This window comes from Oxyura jamaicensis, chromosome 3 (assembly GCF_011077185.1).
Source record: "Oxyura jamaicensis isolate SHBP4307 breed ruddy duck chromosome 3, BPBGC_Ojam_1.0, whole genome shotgun sequence".
In the NCBI taxonomy this organism is placed as follows: domain Eukaryota; kingdom Metazoa; phylum Chordata; class Aves; order Anseriformes; family Anatidae; genus Oxyura; species Oxyura jamaicensis.
Genome location: NC_048895.1, coordinates 14,607,468 through 14,633,241, shown reverse-complemented (window position 1 = coordinate 14,633,241; position 25,774 = coordinate 14,607,468). Strand labels below are relative to the sequence as shown.

Genomic DNA, 25,774 nt, shown 5'->3' with positions numbered 1-25,774 from the left:
ACTTGGCTGTCAGGAGGAGGTGACAAAAATCGGACTGACGAAGCGGAGGACCACAGAGGGTACCCCGCCAAGGATTAAGAAATAACCGAGTTAAGCCAACTGTGCTCCAGTTTTCCCCGTGCCAAGTGACCCGTTGCCCTTTATGGTTTTTATTTGCTTTTCGCCGTGCAGCGTTATGTAACTGTTCCCTCCAGCTCCTGGATTCCCAAGGTGAACAACAGCTCAAGTGATTACATTCATCCCGGTCGCAAAGGTGATTTTACTTTTTTTTCACCGGCTTCTACTTACCAGATTTCGTATTTTTAATCACATAAAAATATCGAGCCCGGTGCGGTTAAAGTGATTGATTCAGACTCTGCACTTCCCCACTTCTGGCAGGAACAAGGCTCCAATAACGTTAACCACTACAGAGATTAAAACGGGCTAAGGCTGGAAAGGAGAAATGGTTTGGTGGCTGCTCTTCCTTCCCCTTTGCAGGCTGCACTGCCCTTGTTTTGTAGTGAGGGTATCTACAGCTGTGTGTTTATCTCAGGAGGCATCTCTTCTGGTGTCCTACAAAAGGCGATCTGCCTTCTCAGAACACATCCTACACAAAAAGGACTGCAAGTCCACCGCCTGAAGTTATTTCCAGCAACAGCTATGAAGCAGCCTGACCTGGAGTGCTTGCACCTCGTGTCTAGGGACAAAAAGCCAGAGCAGACACAATCCCTCCTTCCCCACAGCATGGGTTTACTCATGACTTCTTCCTAATCTGATCTTGCTTCAGCAGGAAAAGCTATTGCTGGAGATAACCGCAGCCTGAGCAAACCAAGGCTCATGCTTACAAAAACGTGCACAACGCCAGCAGATCCTCAGTGGCATTCCAACTGTAATCCTGGCAAGGTAATGACATTTGAAGAAGCTAAATCCTAAGATTTTTATTACACTGTGAAACCATGTTCGGTTTTAATATTGGTGAATGTTTATGAATTCAGCTTACCATATGTTTATAGCACAGTTGATGCAATGTTTCATCTAAACTTCTGTGGAATACACACAAGTAACAGGTCAAAAACAGCCTTAGTGTCCCAAAAGTATAGTTTGGGACCTACCTCATTCTTTTCCAAAACAGCAAAAGAAATCTTCATAGTCATGCAAACTAAAAGTTGATTAAATTTCAAGCTTCAGAGTAAATTTTTGATCTTCAAAAATTGAAAAAATTGACCTTTCACTTCCCACATAATAGCACGTCACAACTGTCTATGGTCATTTTGAATTCTCTGCTTCTCTCTGAATTATTAGGGTTTGGACCCAGCCATTAGCAGAGAGCAGATTTGATATACCTCAGGTAAATCCTGAGTCAACAGTTACTTTTTCAGCATCTGCTAAGTTCTTGCACTGGCACAGGATTAGTTCACCTAAGTCCTTTAATCAGAAAGCATTTATCTCATTGGAGAGAATGTGCAGTGACATTCAAAATATTAATAGATTTTCAAAGATTTTCTATTTATCAAAATCTGTTGTTAACGTTGGCCTGTTCTTTTTAAAAATGCTTGTTTTATAATGAGGATAATTCATACTTCAGAGAAACCGTATGGGATGTGAGACTGCTCTTTGCCCTTAGGTTTGCAAGAAACTGTTCCAATTTCATAACACGCTGTGGTTATACAGTCATACTCACCAGCAGTATTCATGCATATCGTTAACTAAGTTTTATGACACCTCTGTCAGATAGATACAACTGTTTTAAAATCAGGAAAGAGAAGAGAAGAAATAGAGGAAAAAAAAAAAAAAAGATTTGCAAATCCTCACATTTGTCTTTGACACAAGGTATTGAAGGAAAAAAACCTCTAATCCATAATCCTGATGCAACTTCCTCAAGTCTTTCTGGGAAGAATCCAGCAGCAGAATACCAAGCTTGATGTCGAAGTAGCACAGAAAATGCTGTTTGCCCATAAAACGTGCTTAACTTCCTAGAAAACTCCAATAACAGTGCTACTACATGGACCACCAGTAATTTCAACACTGAAAAGAAAGGAACGTGAGAATACTCACTCTGTGAATAAGTCCAACTGTGAAAGCCAAGAGCAATAATCACACTAATCACTTGATCACTCTCAGATATGAAACTGCAAAATATATAACGTTACAAGGAAGTAAAAGTTAATTATTTTGTCCAGCCCTTTAATGCTTAGAAAGGAGAGAATGCAAAAATCTTGACCTCCTTAAAAATCTGTCTTTCAGTCCTCACGCTGACCAGGTCTATTGCTCGTGACAAGAACGCACTCGAATGCACCATTTGCTCGCAGCGTTTTTGCCCTGAGCTGTGCAATCAGTCTTCAGCCTTACTGAAAGCTTTCTGTCTCTGTTGAGTAGCAGAAAACATGTACGCTATTCTCCGGTTTTCTCTATAGCATATGACTGTCAGAGAAGCACCAGCAGAGCAGCTCCAGCATTTCTGATACGAGCAGTCTGCTTCAGTGCCAGTCTGCTTAGCCAGAGGGCCTAAGTGACAGGTGTGCACGATGAGTGACAATTGCTGGGTAAAATATTCCTATTGCTATTGATTTCCAGTTGTACATGGACAACAACAAAGACTGCCAACAAATCACAGCAGAATGCTAGTGGGAAGAAAACAGTCCCGAGGGCACATCGAACATGACCAAATCCGTAAAACAAATTTAAATACACCTTAATACCAAGCCGAAGTGCAAAAACAATATATTTTTTTCCTCTCCTATCAATGACAAGGTCAGATATAAATCTGTGACTCGAAAGGGAGCAACTGAAACTGAGGCCACTGCAGGTAACCTGACGTGGTGCAGCAGCCAAGGTGCACCGTATGGAGCAGCGTTAATCCAGCAGGACGGGAAGGACGCCAGAAGGGCGATTCTCCAGCTCACCTCCCCATCCCTCCCAGCAGATTCGTGTCCAGCTGAAATTTCATACAGAAACGCTCAGAGAGGGAAAACAGGATCGAAAGGACATAAAGAAGGGGGCAGGGAGCTATAGAAGTCAGCAAGGTACAGAGACAGAGATGACTAAAACCGTTGTGCAAAAATCAGATGGGCTGTTCAAAAGGAAAGAAATGACTGGCAGTGATGAGTACCAAATATCACCAAGTGATAAAGGAAAACGCAGGCTAAAGTGCAACTATTTAAGGATTTCTTTTAGTTGGATTGTTAAAGAAAAGGAGCTTTCAAAGTAGAGCATTCATCACGGCGAGCACATTCATCTCCTTTTAACCAGGACATATACAGAATATATAACCAATATAAAGGAGACTTCAGATGTCATTCTAAAATCTTCCCTCAAGAAGGCTTCAAACTGCAAGCTACACATCATAAAAAAACTCCCCAAATTTTGGAGCACCAATATTACTGAATGTTTCTCATCCGAAGTGTCTTTAAGTGAACTAAGGGTTCAGTTTTCTTCTACAGGATGGTAAAAGTTAATTCATACAAGTTAAAATGAATACACAAAACCAAAAAAAAAAATCTCTGTTCCACCAGAAAACATTCACAAGATTTGACACACTTAATGTGAACTTGGTCTATTTATGAACCAGCCACTTAAAACTGCCCCTTTCCAGCCACATTAGGTCTTACATATACATTCGTTCTTTCCATTGTGGAAGAATTGTCTGATTAAAGTTCAGAGGTGGCAAGCAGAAAGCAAGGTTACTTATTGAAGCAGGACGAGCAGACACCCCCCAGAGTGTCAGTCCAGACAGAGACACCGAGAAGAATCAGAGTGACTTTAAAGTCTGGAAAGGTATGTTTTATACCGAACACTTCTTTGCTTCTGTTGAAACATATGAAATATTAATGCCAATTCACTACACATCAATGCACTTGTATACTCCCCTGTTACCAAGTGTCCAAATGAAAACTGTCTATTCAGAATACTGTACTCCCAAATTATCAGCCAGCTTTCTTCTACAAATCCAAGAGATCTTCACTGTTCACCAAATTACCCCTGTGACTGACAGGTTTTACCTTTCAGAAACAATGTTCTCTCTGTCAAGTTTCAGAAAGGCAGCAGTGTACATATTTTTTGATGTGCTACAAAACTTGGTATTTAGAACAGATATAAATGTGCTAATGATCAGGAGTACGTAAAAAGGCTATAAAACCTGACAAAAAGAGTTTCAAATCTGGGGGCTGGATCCAGCATGCAAGAACAAGCTGTTCACCCTGTAGTAGTAATCTCCACTTCCATCCTCCCAGGAGTCCCAGGCATGCATGGGAAGAGGTTGAGAGCTGGATGAACTGACCTCACAAACCACTTGCTGGTATTTTCGGTCCTGAGGGTCCCCCAACTGCCCTGTCTCAGCCCATCACATGACGGTGCAGCCTGCTGAACGCTTTTCTCAGAGAACCTATTTAACCCTAAACTAAACGTCATGCAAAACAACAGTTCCTTAAAAAAATTAAAATAATAATAAAAAAAAAATTGACTCAAGTGGTGATAACCCTAATTTATCCATGATTATTTCTTTAAGTACCAGTCTCTAATACCCTTATTTGCACCAAATGTCAGACTTACTGACAGCTCGCTACTGCCCTGTCTTCAGCCAAGGAGGTAAAAGTTACATCCACTGGTTGTTCAAAAAATATATTCACACTACTAGTTTTCCTGGTATGTCTGAAATATGAAACCACACTGCTAAAATAGTTCTTTTTGGTTTTGTCGTAGGGCTTTTTGTTACGAGAAACAAGATCTCAGAAGCATGTATTCTTGCTTCATCTTGCTTCATCTTCACATCCCCTTTCTCTGCACAGAGTGGAAGCATTACTAATGTACTTGCTGTTTGATATTACTCTAACAAGGCATTACTGGGGGAAACAATCTCAAAACAGGAGTCACTACCTACATAATTCCTTTAAGAAATACAACCGTGGTTCTGAGTTTAGGTGGTATTTTTTGTTGTAGTTTCTTTGTTTTTTAAATATACATGGGTATTTTTCACACTTGCTCACTAATGTACTCTTACCGACTCATATAACCTTTGTTTTCCCCGCTTTTTGATTTGTTACTGATGGAATATAACTGTTTCTCAAGATACTGAGCAGAAAACTCCACTTTTCTTGAGGCTGGGAAAAAAACTAAAAACGTACACCATTACTGTGTTGTTGGTCACTGCAGAGACACACCGGTGGTAGGTGGAGGAGGATCATCACTTAAGAAGGGTAAGCTTTCAAAAGACAGAGGAAAGAGAACTAAAAAAGTACTTTCAACAACATATACCACCTCAGCAGGATCCCAGTGTACTTGTGCTTTCATTCTGGCCTTGGTAGAGCCACACAGTTCCAGTTAAGTCATTGAGTCTGCATGGGGATACTCCACATGCCTAATACAGGTACTGCTTTGCTATAAGCTACCAAAATATTACAGAATCAAAGGAAACTTAATCAGTGTTAACTGTTAACATCAAAACCCCGAAGTATGCTCATAGTATGGCATGCAGTACCTACAGCTAAGAAATTAATTTTTAAAATCCACTAACACGTTGAAGAGGAAGAATATACCAGATTTGAACATGGGAAGTCATGCCTTTAGCTGTATGTTCACATTACATTTAAAGATTAAAAAGAAATGCAGTGTTCGACACTGATAGAGCTCTCTCTCTTTCAGGCAGTTAAGACCAGATCGCATAATGCAAACAGTAATAAAGATAATAATAATAAAGATTGTAAGATAAAAATAGATACTGTGTAAAATAAAGGGGAGTCTTTCCCCTCCTTTGTCCAAAAATGCAAAGAATGTTCAATCATTTATAATGTGAACTTTACTCTTTTTCTGTTTCTATTTTGCAGATATTACCCAATTTTGTTATTTGATTAGTTAAAAAAAAAAAGAGAAGAAAAACTTGCAGTGCATGGAATACAAATATAATTTTAATATAATTGCTAGTATGGCAGATTTTATGTTTGATTTCAATGTCTTCAGATTTTCCAAGCTTGAAGTAGAGAGCTCTCAACACACACATAAGCAAAAATTGCATTAATCTCTCAGAATGTATCTCTGCGTCCAAAGAGAGATCATAAGTTCAAGTACATTAAAGTTAAAAAAAAAAAAAAAAAAAAAAAAAAGTACTGATTTGATTTGGATGCAGTAAATTCAGCAATGTAAAACGTCTCAATGCAAACATAGCTAAATCAGGTTTACATAATTTACAAAATAAAGCTTACCTGACCATTTTTTCCCAGTTCCATTTCTACTATTGCAACTGGAGTATTTATCTGATCAATGTGTCTTGACTGTGACTTCAGATCCACTCTCCAGTTCATGTTTTTCAAGACGTTATCCCAACGGCTTTGATTTACCAGGCTCTCGTGGATCTTTACTCGGTGGTTCTTCCAAAATTTTGCAAGGACTGCAGCTTGATCAGATGTGATGCCACCTTGTTTTTTGGTTTGGGCAGTGAGAAAAGCCTCCAGCTGATTCAAATCCATGTCTGCTGAAGCAATTGACTGTAGGGAAAATTAGAGAAGAAGGGAAAAGCTTGCTCAAAAGTATTTTTTAAAACTCTAAGCTGAACAGTCCACCAAAAGGTCATATCTTTAGGGTTCTGCAAATATTAGACTTTAAAGGAATAGTGCAAACAAAACTCAGTTATAGAAGTAACACGACAACTTGTATTACAACTCATTTTGCCTACACCACTTATCCCACAATTCTGCCCCAGGACAGCTGGAAGGTAATCGATCTCTAACAGTAGGAAGGAAGCTGGGAATGCCTTTGGGAATGCAGCACAGGATAGCAAGGAAGTGCTTCTCTGTCAGCTTGGCCCTTTTCCCCAGTATGCCCCGGGCATACCAACTGGTCTGTACTGGGTAGATGGGACAGGTATCTGGCACGATACTGCTGTCCTGATGGTCTGTCGTACAGGTAAGCAATTGTAAAAATCTCAAATTGTTAAAAATGCAGCCACAGCTTCTTTTGAAGCATTGGTGGACTCTGCTACAGTAAACGATGTGTGTGTGTGTTGCAAGGGGTAAAGCAACAGAAATGATTCTTCCAAAACCCACTTTATTTAATAGACATCCACTTTTTCCACTGATCTTTCCAAAACTGGTAATCCTACAGCCTTAAATTTGCATCGCCTAACTGGGAATGTTCGCTAAATACGGCTCTGAAGGGAGGAGAAGACAGGATGTGAAGGGAGGAAACTGTCGCTAAGTTTCTCCATTGTAATTTCAAGCAGACGCTTCTGTTTCATCCTCACCCAAAATGGACTCGACTCATCCATGCGGCCTTCAAGCACACATGAACGCAGAGAGCAGCGAGGCCATGTGAGGCTAAAATTCATGGGATTTGTACCCATTTTCCTTGACGCTGTATTCCTACTACTGCACGCCACACGTTACCAGTGCCAAACACAGAAGGAACAAAGCCCTCTGGTCTGAAACGTCCCCTGGTTTGACACCTTCACCACTTCCCAAGACAAAACGTAATACATCTGTGCCTTTTAAAACCGCTCCTCGAAAGGAGGCCTAGCGCTCATCCGCAAATGGCGCTGAGGGAAGCGGCCATCTTGGTCCCAAAGCCTTGGACTCCCCGCAGATAGATACAAGATCTGCTGCTGCTCCCCACTGATGGTCTACATTTGTCAGCGGAGTGCAAAGCATACGATCTTAGTCACATCAGGAGTGGCCTGAAATACAACAGCAGATTAAAAAAAAAAAAACAAGAACTAGTCCCGGACGAAGCGCTCACACATCGTGCAAGTGATGGAGAACAGAAGCAGGTTTCCTGCGTCAAAGCAAGTGAAGCCAAACCACCTCCGCAAATACACCACATCCTTCTTAACCTGAGTTTTTTCAAGAGAAAATATAAAATAAAATCAGAAACCACTGCCCCCGCCCTCCAAAAAACACACAGCTTGTGATCTGCAACAGAATTCAGCCTTTTACCATCCAGCGTGTAAGAGCTCTCTCCTGAAACTTTTGTACTATATTGTTTAGGAGTGAAGGCTCTGCCTTCCCTAAGTCTCAAGATGGATTGGCTGCATTGGCTGCCATCTGTTACATGATTAAGAAAATAAATGGCAATCCATACTAGAAGTAACTGCTGTGCTGTATCAGGATTCCAGCTTAATTGGAGCTTTGGTAATTTATTTTAAGATGTGAGATGTCTAGTCTACCGTTGTCTTTTTCAGTTCATGGTATCTGTGCATTGATTGCTTTTTATCATGAAGATATTAAACCGGAGGCACATTCAACTCTAATTATCTTGTAAGCAAAAAAAGCACTTTTACTTTCTGTTTTAAAAGAACTGTTTATTTAGACTCACATTCCTTTCATACATACAGGTCTTTCACGAAGAGGACCGTCTTTTACAGCAGCATGAAATATGTTCCGTTTTAATCTTTGTCATATCAGTGAATTTGTGCGAGGACCTGTTCATGTGTTCTCTGACACCTACCAACTTTCACCGTTTTGTGCAGGTTTACATGAATGGAAGAAGAAACAGGGTGACCTACCAACCCCAAGCCCCATCACCTTATCTGCACAGAGTCAGGACCAAGATGAGATTTGGAGTTTCCCCTCAGTTTAGCTGTGCAGAAAATCGTCTTGTTTTATTCCTACACAGAAGCCAAGGACATAAAGTGCATCCTCTGCACTGCAAGAAGCGAAGGTGTAATAAATTAAATGCAAATCCAATGCAAATTCACATGTGGATCAAATAACCAGGTAACCCTTTTATATTATTGATTGTATAACTTTCAAATGGTTCACATATGTAAATCGTGGTTTGTTTTTTAAATCTCATCCCCTTCACAACTCTTTTGTAAGACACAGCAAAATTTCCGGCAATAATTTGCTAAGCTCATAGAAAACAAAAAAGGTCCTTATTGTGCTTGACACATGATATGAATCTGACTTCTAAGTGTAGCTGAAAGAGGAAGCTTAAAACCAAACTAGTCGTTTTAAGCATAAAGACGACAAAAAATATTAGTAGGGCTTCTACAGGAAAATTAAGCTTGCCTGTTTGGCAAAGATTATCAGACTGGTGGTTAAGATTCTCTACGAGTTACATTTAAAACCTGTGTGCATTCATGCAGTATAAGCACCCTGATATAGCTTGCTAACAAAAGGCTATTGCACCAAACAGAGGAAGGAAACCATGTGTCACAATTAGCAATCATTTACATCGCTTTCTCTTGCGGATAAGGGTGCACGTTTACATGCAATACGCATCACTTAGTATTGTGGATGTACGTAGCTAGAAACCAGAAGGTAACAACCACACTGAATTTTGGTGGAACATAGATCATATAGCTGGTGTTTTAAATAACACACTGATACAGTCCATTGTTCAGACTAGAATCTCTCTCAGCTTGCAAATAAGATTACTATCTAAAAGTTACTTAAAATACATATATATATATAAATGAAAAGAATAGAAATTTTCACTGGAAGAGAACACAAACAAGCAATGAGTTATACTCCATATAACTGCACAAAGATATTACTGAAGATAACAGCAACTCATTTTAGTATTCTTCATCCTTGGAAACATTTAATTCTGACACAGGAAACCAGATACAAATTACAAAGAATGAAAGAACAGTTAAGGGCTTCACTGATCTTCCATCTCTTTTCTTGTACAGATACTTGTACAATTTGTTTTTAAACAAGCACAGTTGTCCTCCTATGAGTGCTCATATGAATGTTAACTGCTCATTCTGAATTCTGGACTTCAAGCTCGAGGAAATGTCTTAATTTAACTTTGCTAAAAATTATAGTTCTAGTTATATTCAGGACAGCATTCTGAACGGTGTTTTCTGTTATTTTTAACAATGCTCCTTTATTACATAGTCATAATGCGAAATTACAGTGAGTACACCTTACTGCTATTTCTAAGGATTAATTGAAAGTTAAAAAATGAGTGGTCCTTCTATGTTTATAGCTAACGGCGGATAAAATGCATCTGATTATAGGTCTCCCTCTCACGCTTTTTAAACACTGGGAGCTTAGGATGAGCGTTGAGCACCACCAGGACAGATAGCAGCTGTAGTCCAGCTCCCACTGCAGTGACAAGATCCCACTGCCAGAATAAACAACAGATACACCTTGGCACCATTACTGAAAAGTCCTCAGGACTCAGAGGTGTTGAAACCTGCTCTATCCACCCACTCCCACAGCTGAATCACTTTCAGCATTTGTTCAAGAGGGATACAGACAGACCTTGAAGCGCAGGATCCACTGCAGCACCGTGAGTCACCCTACCATCACTGAGACATGTCAGGGTATTTCTAAGCTTTCAGATTCTGAGCTAATTATGTGGTACATGGAGATCCTGCCTTCTTCCCCACCTACTCTCTTCAGCACTGCTCCATAGGCGTATTTTTGCAATATAACATTGTAGCCTGCTTTTTGTTTATAGACTGTCCCCACCTCAATCATGTTATCAAGAAGTGTTGTGTTAGAAGCGTGACACCAAGGGTAGGATACAATTCCAGTTTGTATTGGCTATCACAAATGATTTACTACTTCAAGACAAATCTTCAGCTATCAAAGATCCCATTTACATTACTACAACTACTCATTCAAATGACTAAGGCACCATGAAGTCTATTTTAAAAACTAGAGTCTGTAAGAGACCTTTTTTAGACATCAAAAGTTTCCGCACATTATACACTCTGAGATTTGTAAAAACATGCACTTTTTCCTGGGAAGCACAGCTTATGCACATCAGACAATGAGCAACCCGTGACAGCTTTACTTTCCAGAGACTGGGTAGGTGTTTTTAAGCAACAAGAAACAGATGTGGTCACAGACTTTTCCTTGCATTCATCTTCAGTACATAGCCATTATCTCTTCAAATATAATTTAGCCTATAAAAACATGACTTCAAATACTATTTCCTTAATGGAACAATATTTGATAATCTGGGGAGTTTTGTATTTGCTTAATTAGATCCATTAGACATGTGCTTCGGTACACAGAAAAGGAAAACAGACTTAAAAACATTCTCTCTTCTGAGAAATAGAGCCTGACAAGCATGCAATACTAGTGAGAAACAACAATTGGCAAAATCCACTGGGAAAAAGAACACACTTCATTTCCAGAAATAAAACATGACTTGTCAACGGTCATGGAAGAGCTCCAGGAGCTGGCCATGACGGTGCGCACAGGCATTTTCTCATCCGTCCAAGTGACTTAGGCAGCTTCTAGGGCCAACAGTAGATTCAGGCAGGAGGGCTACAAGAACATCTCTGCAGCCCTGTGGTTTCTGGACCCTCCTTCATAAGTATGTACTAACCAGCATCTCTCCCAAGCGCTGCTGATGCATCCAGTTCCGTAATAAAACAGCTATTCCCAGAGATGTCCCCCGGATATTAATGCAGTAGACTTTCCCACGTTTAAGATGATAGAGGTTTTGGAGTAGTTGGTGAGCTGTGTCTCACAAACACTGCGTGTCAGCGTCTATGAGCTCTCCTGAGAACTGGAATTAAGACAAAATTAGATGCAACAGCCTGCTCGCCTGCATTGGAAACGTTGATCCATCTTTAAAAAAAATGTACAACTAGAGGCCAGTCCACCTCACCAACTTCATAATTCAGAAATCACAACTCACTTTAACAATACATTTAATCAAAGTACAAAGATTTTAATTAAAATTTAAGTCTTCATCCATGGGGTTTCTTTCATTCAAGCTCCATACTGCATCTGGCATTACTTCAGTTTGCTTTGTATTGAGCTGTAATACAGTCAAAGTGAATATTAAACCATTTGCTTACAGAGAAGAACTGACAATTAATCAGGAGCATAACGTATTTTGTTTATAAACCTGCTGTTTCATTTTTTCCTAGCGGGTAACAGAACTTCTGCAACATCTCTTTCTTACACTAACCCATAGAGCCTTTCGATTCATTGCCCAGGAGACACTAACCAAGTCAATGAACATCCAGTGGACACGTAAGCATTTTTAAGTTTGGGTTTCCCTGACTTTTATTTAGCTGTCTTCTTGGACGGCACTCACAACACAGTAATGAGAAAATTATTAAACTGATACTGCAGATGAGGGAAAAAAAAAAAAAACAAACGTGCTCGTGATGAAGTTTCAGGCAAAACTACACCCTTCCTGCGTTTCTAATCTTATTCAGCTTGATCTCACACACTTTTATCAAATGTGCACACGGAAGATAAAACTCTTCTGAATGGATCATTTCCACGCTCCTCCATTTTCTCCTCCAAGGTTCCCACCAAGCAGCAACCCCAAAACCCAGTATCTTATTTTTTGCATATAAATTCACAAACTCCCATGTTCTCTGGTAAAATTTCTTTCTCATTTCAACATGAAGCTCAGTAACAGTTGGATAGCATATACGCAGCTATTTTCGGCCTAGCTTACAGCTGAATGCCAAAAAGAGATCTCAGTATCAGTTTTTAAAACCTTCTGAAGTTACCACAACATTTTTTCTCCAGCCTGTCCCTACCATTAGTCTGTACATCTGCTAGAAGGGACAGTTTGGGCTCATAACTCCCTAACACACCACTTCCTAAACTTATTTGCAGGAGGTGTCATTTTTCTGTGGTATGAAGGCTCGTTTGATGACAAAGGAAGGATGAAATGTTGATTAAAACAGGCAGCCACCAGATGAAGTGCAACCTGAGCCATGCTCCTGTGGTCACAGAGAACTTCCTGCAAAGATACAGCGCTGGGCTCCAAACAGCATCCCACCCCAGCCTAAAAACCATCTCTGGCAGAAGGGAAACTGAGAATCATAGGGATTACTCTGTCTGGGCCTACTTAAAGATTCTGCCCGTGCTTACGGAACAAGAATAAAAATAAAAAAATACAACAAAACAAGCCCACCCGCTAATAACACCAGTCATATCTAGATCTCTAAATGATGCCTGCACACTCTGATTATGAACAGATTATAAAAGCTTGGATTTTAAGCAATAAGCATAAAAAAGAAGTACCACCCCCTTCCTGAGTAATAGTTTCCAAATTACTCGTATTATTTAAAATAGAAAGAGGAAGAAATGCATGAGAGAAGAAAAGGCAATGGAAAGCACTTCTCAGAGAGCAGACAAGCGCTGGATGGGCTGGAGAGAGATAACCAGGAACTTAAAAAAGTAAGGAAATGTTCTACTAATAGCAGATACACATACATCTACAAAGGTCATACAGGAGGATAAATAATAGGAATAAACTTCCATCTTGGCCTTTATTCAACTGAATCACAGTAAGCAAAAAAAAAAAAAAAAAAAAAAAAAAAGGTATTTTTAAATGAGCTTTGCTACCATTTTTCTCCCAACTTGAGTCAAATTCTTTGCTATGGTTTAGAAAGCATTTTGCCACATGGGGCAGAGGCAAAAAAATGTCACATTTCCAGTAGTTCTTAAACACGCAGCCACGCTATGGACAAGTTTGGCAGGTTCAACCTTTTTCAAACAAATATGCATACACATCTGCTCCCTGGGCTATGCTTCAGCAGAGCCAAGTTACCTTCTTTAAGAATGTATAAACCTTTGCAGGTTACATTATTCAGCCCCAAACAGTTTCTTCTTCAGTCCCCATAAAGGAGCCGTATTCAGAAACAAGAACGTTCAACAAATGGAAGCCATTCGATGCAGTGTTGCTAAGGAAGGAGGGGAAAAAAAAAGTCCAGATAGGGCAGAATAAATACCAGATGGTAAATAAAAAGAAATTCAGGGGCAGGAGCAAAAGGAGGAAAATAGACAGATGGGCAGATAAAGACAGTCCCGGAATTGGTGGCATGACCTGTCCTTCTCTGAAGACATCATGTGATGGGCATTTTTTCTCCTCCTTTTTCCTCTTAAAATAAATGAGAACTGTGTTTATCAGGTTTCTACAATCATTCTGGGAAAATTACTTGCTGTCGTGGACTATTGCTTCATGTTTAATCTCATTTCACTTAGGAGAGTTAAAAATAGAAGTTGGATCAGCTCATATTTTGAGGGCAAACGGAAAAAAAAGCCGTAGCCTTACCCTGCATGCAGTAATGGGGCACACATTAGCAGAGCTTATCGCAGTACTTTGCAGGCAGTGTTCTCGTAAGTAAAATCAGGGTCTGGGAACAAACAGCTGGAAAGCACTGCAGCCTGTCTCTGCCTTAGCTCCTAACCCTGCAGACACATTTCATAGCGGCAGAGCGGCCAGCGCATAGAGGAGACAAGTTTACAGACTACTCACTTTCAAGGGAAGCAGGCAAGAGTGCTTTACCATCTGGTCACTCGTCACATATTTTGACAACTCGTGTTACATGCTGACAGGCTCGACAGGTGAGAGGTAAGCTTCCAGTCTCAGGATACCAGACAGCAGGTCTTCCTTTTGGCACACACAACATGCTTTTTTCCTCCTGTCAGCTCAGTGAAATACAAAACACGTTCCCCAAAACCAGGAGCAGCCTTTGTAGTAGTTAACAACTGAGCCTTTATGAGGGCAAGGGGGCAGCAGGTCAAACTGTTCATTTTAGGAGCCACAACTTCTCTGTACGGGTCCCACTCCCCCTGCGGGACTGGAAAACACCACCACAGCCTGGGAGCAAAGCTCAGGCTGGGATGCTCAGCAGAAACCTTTCCTCGCTTTCCCATAGAGATTTAAATACCATTTGCTGTAACAAAAATGCTCTTAGAACTAAATCTAATAAATGTTTTGGAAAAAGAAAAAAAAAAAGTCCAAGACTAAATACCCATCTTAAAGCGTTTTCCAGTGGAATCACATTAAATCTTTATGACTGTAATTACCCTAGAGGGAATTCTCCACTGCAATCACATTAGGATCAAGTTATTGGTAGAGCAAGCCAAGTAATCAGGTTTTCCAGCAAACCTGTAGGAACAACTCTCCTCTTCTTTGCCCCCACAGACCGCTTTGCGCTGCTCTCACAAGCTGGACACGCACGGCAGCGGTTTGCTAAGCTTGCAGACACACGGCCTGTCAAAACTTGGTACGTAACAAAATCCAGCTTCAGATTTCACCAGTGTGGGCCTCAACGGCAAAAAAGTCAGCCCTAAAATGCCCTAAGGCAGCTCAGTCCCTGTCATCAGAAAGCATCAATTCACTTTTCCCATGGGTTTTCTAGCCCCTGTTTGACTAAAAGCCGTACCCGTGTTTGATGAGCACCTTACTGTTTGTCTGCATGGGCTAGACAATTTCTCTAGCACTTACTTTCCATTACAATACTGATAGGAGATTTAAATGATGCATAATAAAATGAGTTGAATAATGTGCAACGAGCAACCACCACTCTCCTGGCCACAGCCAGATCCCTCGCTTTCTTTTGGTCACGCAGGAGACTTGATGCAAGGGTCAAAATAAAGGCACGCACGTGGTCACTTGTCAGGAACCAGTAGGCACATTCGGTGACTGATAGAAGAAGAGTCTTTCTGCACCAGCTCCACGTGCCTTCTGGCTCCTTACAGCTCTCAAGGGGGTTGAAAGGCAGCCTAACAACCCCCAGTCTTGAGGGCTCAGCACCTGAGGAGAGCAAACCACAGACACACACTGCCAATGCTGGGGGTGCAGATGCCAAACCAGGTGGTGTAAAAGAGGGGGGGGAGATCTCAAACAACAGGGCGTAACCTCAAAGCCGTAGGCCGATGGGCTTGCATGTCACAGAAACCCAAAACTCAAACGTGAGCAAGTCCCTGACAAGAATCAGTGCTGCAGCTTATCATCTTTGCTGGAGGTCCTGGTGGGCGAAGATCTCAATATGAGCTGGCAGCATGTGCTGGCAGCCCAGAAAGCCAACCACATCCTGGGCCGCACCAAAAGCGGGGTGAGGGAAGGGATTGTCCCCCTCTGCTCTGCTCTTATGAGACCCCTCCTGGAGCCCTGCATCCAGCTCTGGGGCCTTTGCTATCAGAAAGATGTAGACCTGTTGGAGCAGGTCCACAGGACAGCCACGAGGATGATCACGGGGCTGGAGCACATCTCCTACAAAGACAGGCTGAGGGAGTTGGGGTTGTTCAGCCTGGAGAAGAGAAGGCTCTAGGGAGAATTTAGAGGGGCCTTCCAGCACCTGAAGGAGCCTACAAGAAAGCTGCCTAAACGTCCTGTTTCTTCTTCTGTAGAAAAAGGGGGTTATGCATGTTTTGTTCACTTCAAAAAAAGTTTAATAAAAAATACAGAAGGAATCCCAACTGCTACAAATTTGTAAATATTTGTAGCATCTTCAATAATGTAAAACCAAAGGGTATTTATATAACCAGCCTGTTAGAACAGCCGATCAATTACACTCCAGCCAGAACTGGCAAAAAGAGCATGAATGAATCATGCATCAGACACGACAGCCTTGAGTCAACCAAGTCACATGCAAACGTCAGACAGCAAAAAAGTGTCTGCTGCTCTCTTGCCTTTCACCGCGGTTCTGCTTCAGAGCCTGCGTGCATCTCAAGAACATGTTTCTCCATCCTGACATCACGGTTTATAGGGAACTGCAGAGCAGGAAAAGCAAAGACTGCCCACTGAGCTGAGGTAGGAATCGCTTGGCAGAGATCCAGGTACATCTCAACATGAAAAAAAAATCTCACCTTGCTTGGAAAAATAGAGAATTTCACTCAAACTATATTTGTATTGCAATTTTTACTGTTAGAAGAGAGAGAAAAAAGCAATCTTTCCAGAATATATTACCATACCATATGAGAGAACTACAAAAACGTTTCTTAAAACAACTAAAAAGAAACCCCAGCTTTAAGTCCAAATAAAGGTGTTCAGCCAGGCTGGGTATTATTTCACATTTGCTCTACGCAGTGTATTTTATGATTCCTTTCACCAAGGCTCAGCTGTAGTCTGTTTTTATTTACGTGGAGTTGCACATCAAACAGCATTGTTAACAGGTAAATGTCGAAGATGCCAGAGAAAGAGAAAAAAAAAACATGTTCCAAGATCACTGTCACCTTTCCAAGTGAAACATGCTGTCCTGAAGCAGAGCTGGTAAACAGACACTGAACTCCACGGGGAGCTGAGGAGGAGGGAGGAACAGATTTGCTGTACAGCTGCAGAAGTACCCAATTTTCTAAGAGATCGAGTACTCCTAACTAAATCTTGGGCCATCAGCTCTACACAGGTGTTTGTGCACTGTAAACAAAGCGAAGGGCAAATCTCACTTTGTGCAAAGGGTCCGGTTTTAAATCATAGGGTGTCTAAAAAGTGTAGGATAATTCGCTTTCTTTGTATGTAACTACTGGTAATCAAACAACGTGATAGAAAACCCACCGTCCTTAACCTTCAGGCGTTCAGAACGCATAACAGAAGTACCTCAGAACAAGAAACCAGTTTGGTTTTCCCAATAATGAATACTCCTAATCCTGTGCCATGGAGGTCTTGCAACTTCCAGGCAGATCAGGCTTACTCGACATATTTATTAAATGCCTTTTAGAAGTTATTCCGCAGAAGTGTCCATCGTTATCCACAATGATAAATACAAAATAAAAAAGCGGAATATTTAAGGCTTTTCCTTTAAGGAAGTCACTCACTTCATCCTGCCCTAAAGACAGAGCACCTCTAGGGATGAATCTGAGAGCCTCCTCAGTAAGCTGTAAGCAATCTTTCTGCCCAAGGAGAGCCCCCAGGGAGCCGGGCAGGTTGCTCAGGCTGAAACTCAAGTCCTTGGAGGGTCTCACCTGGCAACTTCTGCCCCATGGGGCTCAATGGATAAAATGTAAACGAACAAAAGACATCACATAACAATTGTGGTTCCTGGTATTATTTTTTTTTTAATAAACTATTGCAAATATTAACATCCTCTGAGCACACTGAAGAGTTCAAGGCTCCACCACACTCAGTCACCACGCTGGAAGAAAACTCCAGGTACAGGCTGTAAAATGAAATGATTCCAGCAAGTCCCATAGAACTTGCACCATGATTTGAATTTCTGGCATTGACGGATTTTTTCTTTGTTTTTTAAGTTGATCTAAGCAACTGGGTACTGTACTTAACACAGTAGAAAAACTATTACACATCACACCCGTACCACGGTGGCTAAACCTTAACAGGAATGGAAAATTTCAGCTGCTTAGCAAGTAAAGAGATGACGTAAGAGTCGCCTGAATTTCTTTGTAATACTAACTGTGAACTTCAGTGGCTCAGGTGAATGCCACAGCTCTGCATCGCTGGTATGGTGTTGGTTATCCAATGCATGAACAGCTTTCTGCTGCTCTCTGCTTGTTCTGAACTTTCTGTGAAACATGGATGTGTGTATGTTAGCAGAGATGATGGCTGCTCCAAGATCAACTAGGCTCTTTCTCTAATAAGATCGATCATTACTCACGGTTTGGAAGTATGTATATATGAAAAAAGGAAGTCTTATCTCCTCAGCTGTGCTGCATCTTGATACTGGCAAGGTTGGAAGAAGAACTTTTCCCCCATTGCCAACTTTAGGACTCTCCTGGAGCAAGAAAATATTTATTCTCCTTCACAACAGTAGTAACAGGCACAATTCTAAAAGTATCAGATCACAAAGAACACAATTTCAGTGCAGTCCTGGGTAGGGTAAAAAAAAGAGTGTTCATTTCTAGAAATGTATTGTACTAAAGAGGAAAGAGAGGTTAAAACCAGATTCAACAGAAAATTTGAATAGTTGAACTATGTCAGCCCACACCTCCATCAAACCCAGGATCCTGTCTGACACTGGGTATCTCAGAAAGAGCATAAGGAAATGGTAAGCAAAGACAATTTCCCCAGTAAGCACTCCCAGCTGCCACATATCCACAGTCTGTGGACTTCTTGAGCTACACATCACACCCGAAGCTCTTGGCAGAAAGCATCTTTTACCCTCTTAATCCCCCTGCTGACAGGGAGGACGCTGGTGCTTGCTCCCCGCCTGCAGCTAAGCTTCAGGCTCCAGGTAAGAAGCCTGCAGTTCCTGAAGCTTCAAAATCAGGATGCAAATAAGTAATGCTACTAAGAGGAGTCGTGATCACTCCGTCCAAGGTGAAATTAATGTAAATGACAAGAAGAAACAAATCACTAACTTGCTCTGGATGGGCTGCTGGTTTTTCAGTCTTTCATAGAAAACAGTGCAGTCAAGACTCACACATAAGCACAGCCTTCCCTTTTCCTTTTACTTCTTCTTCAGGCATCAAACAGAAGGAAAACAAGAGACAACTCAAGTTCCCACCTTTTCATAGGCCACATTTAAAGCAGAAAGACAATTAATACTAGCCCAGGAAACCACCAGAACTGAGACAGAAGGTGGCAGTGACTTCATTGTCCTCTTCAGCATTTCCCCCAGACTTTTGGGAATAGGAAATGGAGAATGAGTGATATTGAAATAAAGGCACGAAACCACACCTGAAGCCTAAGGGGGTCTTTTTCCCTTTTCAGACATACCCCATATGGCACGTGTTGGACAAATACTAATTAAGAATAGTGGAAGCATTTAATCTGTAGCAATCAACTTCAAAAGAAAGGTCTAACTCCACAGTCTTCAGTCAGACTAGACTCTTCTTAAGGTCAATGGAAAGACTGCAGCAACCAGATGCACTAATGAATTCCAGCACAACCAAAATACTTTCCTTCCTGTGCCTGAGTATGGGCACGCGCAAGCACGCAGACGTACACATTACATGATAAACTCACCTGTGGGTTTCTGTTTGCCTTTTTTTTTTTTGAGGGAAAACTGTTATTGATGACAAAATACTACTTGCAAAAATCCTACAGATGTGACTAAACAAACTATATATTTGGATGGGAAAAAGGAAGTGAACAGGACACAAAACATCCTGACCACCAGAGAACCCAGCTTTCTCACCAGTACGCTGCTCTGGAAGCCCATTGGCAGAGTCACCAGGTTTTCGGTAGGGCATTTTTAAGCTAAAACATAACGCACCGTCATTATAAACATCAAGAGCTGGCACTGACCTGTCTGCTCTAGACACGAGAGCGTGGCCACCACCTCCGCAGCTGGGACAGAGCACCCAGATCTCTAGAGATATAATCAGAAATTACCCACACCAGAACTGAGGAAAAACCAAGAGAGGCTTGCTTCTAATTTGAGCAATACAGAGCTTACCACATCAATGACGCAAGTTTGCCTACTTCTTTTAATTTACCACTCGTCTACAGATAAGGAGATAAATAAACAATGCGATGCAAAAGGTCAAGTAAACCATTAAACATAAAGTAAGCCCTTTTTAATTAAATGGCACAGTTATAGTTTATCAGCACTTTACAGCCTCAAATGAAACGAGTGTAGGACCGCTCTCATTAGGAAGTGATCTTTGATCTCTGTCTCCTACCTGAGTTAGAGAAAATACTCCTGATTAAATAAACTGTAATAGAGCCCTTCTGTTTCTGCCTGCCTTCAGGAGGTGTGCTCATTAATGCCCAGCAGCAGGAGTGCTAAAATGTTTGTAGTTTGCAGGTACAGATGAGAATCCTCACTCAGGCCACGTTGCTCAAACGACAGCCCAATTGGTAAAAAAAAATTGCTCACGCTCCCAGAATCTGTCACCTTCACATCCTGTAGCTCCCAGCAAAAACACTGCCTTCTAAATGCCTCTTCAGTAATTAAAACAGTGATGAAAACAGAATAGGAGAGGCTTGAACTTAATGCGAACACTGAGCTCTGCAACTGGAGAAACTGAAAAAGAATAAATGTTAAAAAAAAAAAGTGATGAAAGTGTATTGTTCTTATTAACTGACACATACAAGTAATAAATTAAAGTATATTGTTCTTATTACTGACACATACAAGCAATAAACCGCTGCTCTAGGCAGTGAAGCACTGAACCTACGGCTACTTGAAACGTCCTTCAGCCACGCAGCATCCTGCAGCCTCCTCTCCAGCCCGTTCTCTTGAAGAACTCTTCCCCCCCAGCTGGTGTTACTCAGAACTGCCAGCCCCACCAGTCCTTACTCGAACTGACCTTATACACGTGCTGAGATCTAAAATAATTAAGAGTGGAAGCACTTTTACCACAAATGTTTTTATCGCTACAATATAGCAGACGGTATTGCAAGTGAACACGCAATTTTCTACCCTCCTAAGATGATGCTGAAATAAGCCAAAAAAAAAAAGGGGGGGGGGAACAATAACTGTAGGCATGTAAAGGAACAGAAAACGAATACTACGACACCAGATCCCGCAGAGGTGGCAGCTGGGCGAGGTAATAGCTGTGTTTCACTGGGTTAAAAAACGACCAGGTTGTTGTTCAGTTGTCCCAGGCAAACATCAATTTAGGTAACGATCATTTTCTCGTGCACGTCCCGTTATAACCCAGCAGCCGTGCCCGCCCTCCCTCACAACACTCTGCGCAGAGTTATTGTTGGCACACTTCTGCCTAGCCCGATAAAATTGCTCAAAATAAGCACATCAGTGGGAATGAGAGCTATCACACCACGTAGGATGTGTATTTGGGCAGAAAGCATCAGATACGGACACAGTGCTTGTCAACACCCTCTTACAGGCTATCTTGTGGACTTCTACCAGAATTGAGAAGAACGAAGGTACCTAGCAGGCACTCGTTTTCAGTGAGTAGACACAGGCACAAGAAAAATTCCAGGCATCAGAAAGCAAGCTATCTTTCCCGTTAACTCTTCCCAAATGATTCCACCTCAGCCTTCGCACTGAGGCCGCTCTGCCTCTGAGAAGCTTGAGCTTCCAAGACAATCGTGAAGCGTTCAACAAAAAGAGCCCATGACAAAGCCCACGTATGTGAAGAAACACAAGTTACCTAAGAGAGGGAAGAACGGCAGCTCTCTTGCCATACTAGAAAATGCAAGTTTGGGTTTTTCCCCCCATCAATGGCTGTCAGCAGAAAGCCTGAAGAAAAGGCCTCTGCCCTCCCCTGAAGAAGACACAAAAGCCTCCACCCTCCTCAACCGATAAACTCCACGACCAGCTTTCTGCTCTGATGTCTCCCGTAAAGGCAGACCCCTTTCATCAAGATCTATCGTCTCTTCCCTCTCAAGCAGCAGCGGTAATGCTTTGGGACCTCTTCTCCAGGTGACAACAGCAACTTGGTCACGAAAGGACCGCAGTCAGGGGACAGCCTTCAGGGACACGGTGTGGCAAGGGCAGCAATCAGCCCTTGAAGCACCCGCCGCTCCCCGGTGCTCCTCCCCAGAGTTTTGTGCTCTGAGCAATTTTATCTGCCAGTGGCAATGAGGTTTTCCCCCGCAAGCCTTTAGATCAGATTTTGATCAAAAGGTTTCCTACCCGACAGACAGCCTCCAAAGGCGCAATGACTAATAACCGCCAGCAGCAACGGGGCATTTCACAACGCAGAAACAGCTTCAGGATGGGGCTTAAACAAGCTGTGAAGGCAAGCAGAGCCAAACGACAGCGGTACCATCAGCTTCCTGGCTTAAACAGCAGGGAAATGAAATACCACAGTCGCTGGAAAAGCTGGTAGGAATAGCAGTGTGATTTCTAGTGGAAACGAGAGGAGGAAGAGGGCTGGGGAATGCTGTCCTGTGCGGTGTTTCGGGTGCGTTTCCCGTGCTGGATATCAAATGCTCAGTTCTCCCACGGTACTTACGTACACCCTGATTGGTATTTTACCAGGGACATACTGCTCTATTCATTACAGATGGTAACACCCTCACTATTTGCAAAAAATAAATCAAATATAATATTTATACTCCTCGTGATGAATTTTCGTTGTCATTTAGCCAACGTACAGTTTGTTCCGAAGCAGAAGAGTGAGCCGGGACACTTCCAGCACACTCGGTAAATTCAAGAGCCTGCCGCCACCAAAAGGAAAAGAGTGGAATTACTCTAGATGTAAAGTACTATATATATTTTTTTTTTTAAACCACAGGAAATAGCTCAGAAAATTAAATTTACGTGAGGAGGAGACAAATTTAGTATTTTGATCAGGATGAAGAAGTCTTGGAAAACCAAAAACGCTCGGGGTGAGAACTTGCAGGAGAGGATCTCCCCCTGTTTCTCAAGGCTTTGTAAATGTATGGGATTGGGGCTGGGAAATATGCAAGCAGAAAATAAAAAGTCATGGACAAAACATTGAGATGATACAGTTCTCCAGGGCCAGCCTTCCTGGAGCTCTGTTCTACCTTCTAGGAAATTCCACACAAGAAATGAGATGTAAAAAAAAAAAAAAAGTAAAGGTCACTAGAGATTAATGCAATAAGGAAATGCTGTTTCTCTACAAAATAAAGCTGGGACCTTAGAAAGAAGCCAGATTATTTGTGCATATGCTGCAGAACAACACACACAGATCTACGGGGAGGAAAGGAAACAGCCAAAAGAAGTGGATCATCAAGACAGCTTTTATAAATAAATAATAAAACAAGACTATATAAAGGCCAGGAAAAATAAGTCTTATTGCTGTAGTGCATGGGATACACTTTTGTGGACTTTCTTCATTTCCACACGTTTCAAAGGTGCCGTGCTTTTCATGTGCTTGAGAAGTGACCATGCTTTGTACACACGGAATGCAGGAGGGTACAGGAAAGTCCTTCACTTTATTTATATAAGCTGTAACTGAAATAAGTGGCTGATTTATGCGTGGGCTGATTCAGAGTACTGCTTTATGATTACTACTTAGAGGACACGAAGTACTACAGCAATTAAATAGTCACAAGGCCAATGAATCTCTCTGCTTCTAACAATGAACTGACAGCATGCATATGCGTCAGAAAAAATATAAAAAACAAGAGACGGGAGTGAGGTACTGTTCATCCCATCCAGATCAGGGGCTTACAATCCCTACAGAGACAACAGAAGACTATAAAAAAAACATCTTTTCCATATTGACCATACAAAGAACCTGGGCTCTTAAACAAGGTATCTTAAGCAAGTTATCTGAAAACATCATGGCTACCGCCCAGCACGATGTATTTAGTGTGACCAGGTATTATCATCAATGGAGACACAAGTTGTCTTCTTCTAAACTTCAGATGCAGATCACTGCTACACAAGGGAACTGGCTGCATGAGCATGTTCTCTGACTCTCTGTTCCTGTTCTGCTGCTTGTTCCCTTTGCCTTACCCAGAGAAAGAAGAAAAAGGTAAAAACACAAAAAAAGAAAAAACACAAACATTGGTGTTAACACTTCAATCACATACATTTTTCACAATTAATTAGATATAAGGACTGGAATAGATTTACTCAGCCATTGACAAGGAAGGGACAACACATCCTCAGGCAGAGCTTGCTCCTCCAAGTGCTGGGCAGACTCTAGCATCCAAGATGTGCGTCCAAAGAGTAAGATGTTACACATATAGGAACACTTTTAAAGTCTACACAACTTGAAAAGCTGACACAACACACACACTTTAATTCAGAGACACTAGAAGTATTCCAGGCAACTCCCTGAAGAATGCAAGCACAGGTTTTGTGTTTCTTGGCTGTTGAAGATTTAGTTAAGCAACTTACAGGGCCAAGGCAGCTTCACCTTCAAGTCTCCCCCTGCCACACAAGAAATGGCTCATGCTTTATTTATTCTCTGTGTGATGGCTTCAGAAGAGACAATCTATGCCACAGGCAGAGATTTGTAAGCTAGCTCTGAGAACTGAAAAGGAAGCATCACAAGTAATACCTCGGACAACGAACAGGTAGACAAAAGTTTAAGTCTCCCTACTTCCAAAGCATAACTTCTACCTCCCCACACTGACAGAAGTGTGAGAGGCACAGCCCTCTAAACAACGTAAAAGCCAAGGGACTTTTTCAGGATCTCTGTGGTTCAGCATCCTGAAGTATCCACAGGAGTTCGATGTTACTTCCTTTTAGTGCCCCACTAGAAATAAGAACACTAAAATCCATGCATACTCAGCCAGAAGTTGTGCCTGAACAAAGCACTGCTTTTTGCTTAGCTTAAAACTTCAACTTTAAAGTGCACCTATCTGTATGAAATTTGTCTGTTTACCAGGAATTTCACCCACAAGATGAGCAGAGTTCTGGGCGCGAAGGCAAGGAGACACACACCTGGTTACAGCGAGATGCTACCTTGAATTGGAAGGTGTGACCTCAAAGAGCACAGGCGTTACCAGTTCTGGTTCTTAAAGCAGCACCTGGGGAACATGAGATCCTTTCTCCAGCAGACTGCCATCCTCCTAACCTGTATGCTGGTGTTAAAACAATGAATAAACATCTCATAATTTTAATCGCATTTTCTGGGGCCTGAATTAACATTATCTAAAGAGCATCTCAACTATGCTTGAATAAGACATGGCTTTGAAAGGGAAAATAAAAACACCCACAGACACAACCAGAAAGTCTTAAGTCCTGCAAGAATCAGACTTTTGGATTCAGGTGGCAATATTCCTTTCAGCATTTCCAGGGTATCAGTTGAAGAAACTACAGACTCTACATAAAAGCAGAAAATAAGCGCTAGCATCCTCATCAAATTCCAAATTTATCAACTATGTTTGCTAAGTTTCTCTAGCTATTTCCTCTGGATGTGGCACTGGTTTTTCTTCTGGCCTCAAATACATCATTTTGGCTGAGCAGCTGTCACGCTTCAGTCATGGCTAAGGAGATACATGTTTCCGTAAAGAGAAAAAACAGTGCATGCGTAGAGTTTGGGGAACATTCCTATGAAGTTAGTACTTATCTGAAGTTACTACACTGCAGAACTGCATTGAAATGAGTAGGAAAATACTACTTGTATCTGCTGGCCACCTGTCACAGGTAGTCAAAAGCACCTCAAAAAAAACTACGCTACCACCAAACAAACTATCTACAAAAAACAGGTGGGTCAAAAACAAGAAGGGGACATAACCATCTGAAAAACGGCCACCAGAACAGAGCAAAGCGAGTAACACAGTAAAATCTGGCTTACACAGATTTAGAGAAAAACAATTTCAAAAATAAAGCATGAGTGAATCAAAAATTCTGTTCTAG

The 25,774-nt window shown here is 41.6% G+C and overlaps 1 protein-coding gene across 5 annotated transcripts in view; it reads right to left on the bottom strand.

Moving 5' to 3' along the window:
• COMMD1 (copper metabolism domain containing 1) overlaps positions 1 to 25,774 on the bottom strand; it is a 73,828-nt gene that overhangs the window by 46,373 nt on the left and 1,681 nt on the right. For all 5 annotated transcript variants that reach the window (XR_004749313.1, XR_004749314.1, XM_035321316.1 and 2 more), the window contains exon 2: positions 6,174 to 6,455. Coding sequence is in view for 3 of the 5 variants with exons in the window: in XM_035321316.1 (XP_035177207.1) it covers positions 6,174 to 6,455 (282 nt within the window). In the remaining 2 variants the exon portion in view is untranslated. The remainder of the gene's footprint in view (positions 1 to 6,173; positions 6,456 to 25,774) is intronic.